Source organism: Gorilla gorilla, chromosome 13 (assembly GCF_029281585.2).
Source record: "Gorilla gorilla gorilla isolate KB3781 chromosome 13, NHGRI_mGorGor1-v2.1_pri, whole genome shotgun sequence".
Lineage (NCBI taxonomy): Eukaryota > Metazoa > Chordata > Mammalia > Primates > Hominidae > Gorilla > Gorilla gorilla.
Genome location: NC_073237.2, coordinates 88,837,804 through 88,845,503, shown reverse-complemented (window position 1 = coordinate 88,845,503; position 7,700 = coordinate 88,837,804). Strand labels below are relative to the sequence as shown.

Sequence of the window (7,700 nt, the reverse complement as noted above, 5' to 3'; positions counted from 1 at the left end):
ACTTATGGAGCAAAACACCATCAAATAACTCTCAAATTAAGAAAAAATTCAAAAGTCAGTAGTTTTAGATAAGATAATGATAAGGGAGAAAGAACATTGGTAAAAGGTATGAATTCCAGAATTAAAGAAATAATTTGGGGATTTCTAGATAAGAGGATATGAACATGCATACCTTACACCTTCATATACACAACCTTAAATCACAAATAAAATAAACAATACAAATTATACCACCAAGATTCAGAAGATATCAGACGAAATAATTAGAGAAAGTAAAAATATGCTGTCTCCATTATATTCATAATGTTTCATTCTTGACACTAATAATTAGAGGCTTTAAATTTTTAAATAATTTACTTCTTACTAACATTGCTGAAAAAAACTAAAGACATACATAAATGGAAAGATGTCTTGTGTTTATGGATGGTAAGATTTAATGTTGTTAAGACAACAATACTATCCAATATGATATGCAGACTGAACACAGTTGCCATCAAAATCTCAATGATGCTTTCACACAAATAAAATGGAACTTCAAGAGACCCCCAAATAAACAGAAGAATCTTGAAAATAAGAATAAAGATAGAAGACTCACATTTCCTAACTTCAACATTTACAACAAAGATACAGTAATGAAAACAGTGTGTGGCTGGGCGCAATGGCTCACACCTGTAATCCCAGCACTTTGTGAGGCTGAGGCGGGTGCATAACTTGAGGTCAGGAGTTCGAGACCAGCCTGGCCAACATGGTTAAACTCTGTCTCTATTAAAAATTCCAAAAAATTAGCCGGGTGTGGTGGCGGGTGCCTGTAATCCCAGCTACTGGGAGGCTGAGGCAGGAGAATCGCTTGACCAGGAGGCGGAGGTTGCAGTGAGCTGAGATCGCACCACTGCACTCCAGCCTAGGCGACAGAGCAAGACTCTGTCTAAAAAAGAAAAAAAAAAAAGGAAAACAGTGTGGTACTAGCATAAGTACAGACATATAGACCAATAGAATAAATTAAATAGCCCAGAAATAAACCCTTCCAAATAGGGTCAGATACTTTTCAACAAAAGTACAAAGACCATTCAGTGGAGAACACCAGTCTCTTCAACAATGGTGCTGGGAAAACTGTATATCCATATACAAAAGAATGAAGTGGGACACCTACCTTATGTAATATTTAAAAACAAACTAAAAGACCTAAACTTAAGGGTTAAATTATAAAATTCTTAGAGAAAATATAGAGGAAAACCTTTATGACATTGAATTTGGCACGGAATTACTTGGATTTGTCACCAAAAACACAGGTAAAAAAGAAAAAATAGATCAAAATTTAAAACTTTTGGGAAAGATTTGTTAAAGGATACAAAATTACAGCTAGATAGGAGGAATAAGTTCTATACCATTGTAAGATGACTATAATTAACGATAATATATAGTTTCAAATAGCTAGAAGATACTGACAGTTCCCAACACAAAGAAATGATAAATGTTTAAGCTGATGGAAATGCTAATTACCCTGATCTGATCACTATACATTATATGTATTGAAACATCACTATGTACCCCATGAATATGTAAAATACTATTAGTCATTTAAAAATTAAATAAAAATAAATTTTAAAAATTAAAAATTTCTGCTCATCAAAGGACACTATCAAGAGTCAAAAGACAACCCAGAGAAAGTATTTTGAAATCATATATTTAAGAGGAAATTAATATCTAGAATATATAAAGAACTCTACAATTCAACAACAAAAAACAACCCAATTCAAAAATGGGCTAAGGACTTGCACAGACATTTCCTCAGAGATATACAAATGGCCAACCAGCATATAAAAATACATTTAACATCACTAACCATTAGGAGGATGTAAATCAAAACCACAGTGAGATATCACTTCCTACCCATTAGGCTGGCTATAGCCAAAAAAAAAAAAAAAAAAAGCAGAAAATAACAAGTATTAAAGTAGTTGTAGAGAAACTGAAGTACTCGTGCTTTGCTGGTGTAAAATGGTACAAGCACTGTGGAAAAGAGTACGCGGTTCTTCAAATAATTAAACATAGAATTACCATATGATCCAGCAATTATATTTCCAGGTATATCATTACACTTAAAAGAACTGAAAGAGGTGCAAACAGATATCAGTACACTAATGTTCACAGCAGGATTATTCACAATAGCCCAAAAGTAAAAACAACCAGTGATCATCAGCAAATGAATGGATAAGCAAAATGTATATACATTTAATGGAATATGATCCAGCCTTAATAAAAAGGCAGGGGGAGGGCACTGGGCTTGGGAGGCCAAGATAGGTCAATTGCTTGAGCCCAGTAGTTGAAGACCAGCATGGGCAACATGGCAAAACTGCATCTCTACGAAACATACATAAATTAGCTGACATGGTGGTGTGCGCCTGTACTCCCAGCTACTTGGGAGGCTGAGGTGGGAGGATCACCTGAGCCAGGGACAGTCAAAGCTGCCATGAGCCGTGACTGCACCACTGGACTCCAGCCTGGGCGACAGAGTGAGACCCTGTCTCAAAAAAAAAAAAAAAAAAAAGAAAAGAAATCTGACACATGCTATGACATGGAGAAACTTTGAGGACATTATGCTAAGTGAAAAGACACTCCACATATATGAGGTACCTAGAATAGTCAAATTCATAGAAACAGAAAACACAACAGTGGTAGCAAGCGCTAAGAGAAGGCAGGAATGAGGAGTTAATGTTTAATGGGTATGTTTCAGTTTGGGATGATGAAAAACTTCTGGAGAAGGACAGTGGTGATGGTTACAAAACAATGTGGATATTGGTGACGGTTACAGAACAATGTGATAGGTTTTTTTCCACCCTAGTAATTTTATAACTAGCAAAGACCAGCTCCTAGAAGCTCTTTACCCTCCATAAGAAAAATACACCAATTATACTTCATACCTGCCTGGAAAGCACGTAGAGTCAAATCAGCTTTGGAAATGGAGACTAGTGCTCCCATTTTCCATCACCCATTCAAATGCATAAGGAAACAGCAACATTAGGTGATTCATCTATTACCATAACTGCCAGCACACTCCCTGGTCATTACTGTATTATAACACTTGTGAAGCAGAAATATTTAATTTTTCTGGCATTTTAAAACTACCTATGATCGAACATAACAAAATCATGAGAACACCTCAAGGTACTATAGTACAGAACTGCCCATGTTTCTTTGTGGAAAAACATCCTAGGCCTGACAGATTTTATTAGCTCAACCAAATAGAATAAATAATAATAAGAAACAATAGAACCCCAAATAAAGGAGAGTTAGTACGAGTCCTAAAAACAATATTCATGACCTGGTTAGGCTTTTGAGAGAATCTGAACCCTGAAATATTATTTAAGGTGACTTTCAGAACTGGTTTCTGTGTGGATTAATGCTGTCAATAATTTGATGCTATCCAAATGAGTAGAACCTGAGGTATTACGATGCAACCAAACTTAATTTCAGTTATGCCCGAAAACAAAGAAAGGGAATAAAAGGAAGTACTTTAAAGTACCCATATCAGGCTTTAGGAAGCATTACTTCACAAGAATCAGGCTTTGGTATTTAAACTCGAAATGCACAATTGAGAAGCTGAAAACACAGAGTCTGGCTCGGGAAGTTAGCAGTATACCACTACATGATAAGCCTGCTGTGATGATATTCTTTATTAACATTTGTTGTTTTACTTCAAATACTCTTGAAAGAATGTTTTTCCAAAATGTGCATTTTAAATAAATTTGAATATAACCACACTTCTTTCAAGACATTCCACAACATAAATTGTTCACTGATTTGTACAGAAGTAATCCTCCTCCAGTTATTCCAAATAATTGCAAATTCCAAAAGTCAATGAGAATATTTTCTACTGTTTGAAAGCTTTTAAGAAAAGGATGTTATGGATGAATCCCCAATTAATATCAGCTTTGTTTTCCATATATGTTTAAATTCAAAGACTTCAGACTTTACCTTGAGATGTTTAAACGTGCGCTTACGATATTCAAACCACTCCACAAAAAAATGCAGGCTTCGGAAAAACATGAACAGATCTTTTCTCTCTTCTGCTCTGTAGGAATAAATGATTCTCTGATTAATAAATATCATTAAATGATAGACCCAATCTAGCTTTATTTCTTACTTTTCCTTTTCATGTATCCTACACTAAAACCAAAAACTTGATGTAGTTCTACATATCAATTCTTGCACTTTTGTGTGTGTGTTCCTCTGGTGTGACTGCTAGTGCTACTTTCTCAGCCTAGAATACCCCTTTCCCCGTTTTCAAACGTTTAAGTCTACGTATTATTTAAATCACTCAAATGCCACATTCCCTGAAATTTTATTTGATGACTGTAGTATAATAAAGAATAATGAAGAACAGACAGTATGTAAGTGCCAGTTTCTGGCACAGCGCTTTAACACCCTTGGAACTTCCTGAGTGATAGATGTGTCTTTGTTATGCTAATGAATTGTCTCATAGTGGCTTCTACGTATTGTAGACTGGAGGCTGTTCACCAGGAAAACATATCAAACACATCACCAAACACATCATTTGAGGGCTAACCAGGAGCATAGCAAAGCTTCCTGGTTGGCGAATACACTGATGTACTGGGAGGATAATGTGTCTGGATTCCACAAGGAATCTCTGTCTCCCCAACCCCCAGACCTTCGTCTATGCATTACTTCCATTTGGCTGTGTCTGGGTTGTATCCTTCATAATAAAATGCTAATTGTAAGTATAGTGTTTTCAGTACGTTCTGTGAGCGGTTCTAGCAAATTATTAAACCTGAGAGATATGTGGGAACTCTAGAATTTATGGCCAGTTGGTCCTAACTGCAGGTGGACCTTGATACTTGCACCTGGAGTGTGAAGTGGAGGCACTCTTGGTGGAGACCTCTGCCTATAACTTGTGGGGTCTGTTAGCGTGAGAACTGAACTGAGCTGCAGGACATCCAGTTGGTGACAGAGAACCATTGTCAGAACAATTACTACACCACCACACCACATATCCTATTCCCTAACAGCTAGAAATAATCTCACTCCTTTGCCTAGGAGAACTCTCACAGGAATGAGTCTTAATTCTCTTAATAGTACATCTATGTTAATAATGTAAGCCACATACACCACAAGTAACTTGAAGGCAAGAACCATGTATCATTTAATCACTCATTTGATAAATGATTGCGGGAGTTGAGTTCCTGTACCAGTAATGACAGAGTAAGCATATTCCACCCCAGTGCTTCCGTTAACTATAATTTAAAACCATGAACACAGCACATAAAGCAAACATCAGAAACTCTGAAATGTGGAATGAAGAAAGCAGGACAGGTAGAGTCTTCAGGAATCAAGGGAGGACCTGGAAAAGAATTCCTTAGGATTTATTTTTGCCTCCTGTATATCCCAGTCTGTACACAGGAACAAACTGCAACCCAGAATTACCAAAGGGTACATTAACAACAACAACAACAACCCAAAAGGCCCCAGGAAAGACCATTCCCTCTAACCAATGGAGATCATGCAAAATGAGAAGAAACAGGCCTGGCAGAAGGGAACCCTAATGCCAAAGAGGAGCTGTGCCCCTTTCACTCCTAATCAGGCACTTTAGCCTCAGAGGCTGAGGTGTGAAGCCTGTCAACCATCACTGCCAACAATAAGAAAAGCAGGCAAAGCAGAGTCCTCACCTCCCAATCGGGTACTGCTATTGGAAAGACTGAGAGAGGAAGCTTTGTCAGCTAGCCCCAACTGACACCAAGCAAACATAAGCAAAGAAAGGATGTCATTTCTGATCTCAACCAGCATGGCAGTTGCACACACAGTGGGGTGCTCTGTTAACTTTCCACACCCTGCACTTAAGTCATCCCAAGAAGAGATAAGGGAGAATCAGAGAAGAGGAGCCTTCAGACAAGAATCTTTTACATCTGTTTATGAAGTCCTAAATAACCCCTACATAAAACGAACCAGAATCTACACAGAAAAAAAAAATACTGAGAACTGAATTATAGTGTAGAATAATTTCCAGAATTCACATTGGCCTCAGGATAGTACATAAGTAGGGCAGACCACAATAGGATATTGAACTACAGACTAAAGTGGGCTAGGGTGTGCTTTTGAATTAGAAATTCATCAATAAGAACAAAAAAAAATGGCAAAACAGGAAGTGCTGGGGTCATCCTGTCTCAGAAACACTGAAAACTACTGCATAGCTGTCAGAATCACTTTTGCTGGAATTTGGGAAGAGAGTAAAAAGTTTACAACTGAGAAAACAATCAGAAAAAGGGCAACTGAAAAAGGCTAAGAGCGCTTTGTAGTACTGTAAGATACCCTTGCCACACTCCCTACCTGGCCACAGTAGCAGTCTTAAAGATAGCATGCTACTTTACTATTCTGAGAACCTAATCCTGACAACAGTCAAAGGGATCTTATTCTCAAGGAATTGTTTGTCTTGACTTGATTCCCAAGTAAAAGAGACCTCATTCCCAAGGAATCGTTTTGATTCAAGGGGTCTGACTGCATTTCAGCTAAGTCAGAACTTTCTTGCAATTGATACAGGAGCTAGAAAGAAATTATTTAGGTAGATAGTGAGGGTTAAGGAGCCCTCAGCAAGGCTTCCCTTTTAATAAAAAGCAGCCCCCAAATCATTTCTTTTCTAACAAAGAGCAGCCTGAAAAATAGAGCTGCAAACATAGATAAGCAAGCTAGAAGTTTGCACAGGTAAATGCTCTGCAATAGAAAAGGGATACCTGGAAGCCAAGTATGTTAAACATGGAGGCTCCATCTTCCCTTTTCTTTTTTCTTTTTTTTTTTGAGACAAAGTCTCACTCTGGAGTGCAGTGGTGCAATCTCGGCTCACCAAAACCTCCGCTTCCTGGGTTCGAGTAATTCTCCTGCCGCAGCCTCCCAAGCAGCTGGGATTACAGGCGTGCGCCATGATGCCTGGCTAATTTTTTTGTGTATTTTTAGTACAGACAGGGTTTCACCATATTGGCCAGGCTGGTCTCGAACTCCTGACCTCAGGTGATCTGCCCACCTCGGCCTCCCAAAGTGCTGGGATTACAGGCGTGAGCCACTGCACCCAGTCTCCATCTTCCCTTTTCTTTGTCACCACGTGTACAGTAAAAAAGCAGGCAACATGGCGCTGGCCCGGTAGAGAACCCATCTGCATAATAAAAGATTAGGGTGGGGCAGCCAGCTTCTTCACATCCTATGCAAGCGGTACACCTGGTCTGACCAACTTTTCATGCCTTATGTAAATCGGACACTGCCTCCTCAAGCTCATCTGTAAAACCTGCATTTGACTGTGGAAGCGGCAACCCATTTTCTCCGGGACCCCTCTCTGTGCAGACAGCTCCTCTCCTTCTTTCACCTATTAAATATCCACTCTTAACCTCACAGTGGTGTGTTCACGTCCTGGTTTTCCGTGGCTGTGGGACAATGAACCTTGGGTATCACCCCAGACAACAATGCTGCTTCACCATGAAGACATAGCTACACACGGGATGTTTTTCAAAAATACTAAAAGGCAAATTAACAAGTCGCTGCTGTGTAGGGCAAAAGAACAGTTGAGACAAACAACAGATATGCTGAAAGCCAAGGAAAGAAAAGGTAGGGAATGAGAATCTTTGGGGAATAAAGTCTTGGAAAAAGTGCTCAAGTATACCAGGGAACTAGAAAGCCACTTGAATGCTCAGGGCAGAATGCAT

At 38.7% G+C, this 7,700-nt stretch overlaps 1 protein-coding gene across 1 annotated transcript in view; it reads right to left on the bottom strand.

The window, feature by feature from the left end:
• Window positions 1-7,700, bottom strand: part of CENPP (centromere protein P) — a 286,318-nt gene that overhangs the window by 237,249 nt on the left and 41,369 nt on the right. Inside the window, exon 5 of the mRNA XM_019033347.4 lies at window positions 3,973-4,069. Within this exon, the coding sequence (XP_018888892.3) occupies window positions 3,973-4,069 (97 nt within the window). The remainder of the gene's footprint in view (window positions 1-3,972; window positions 4,070-7,700) is intronic.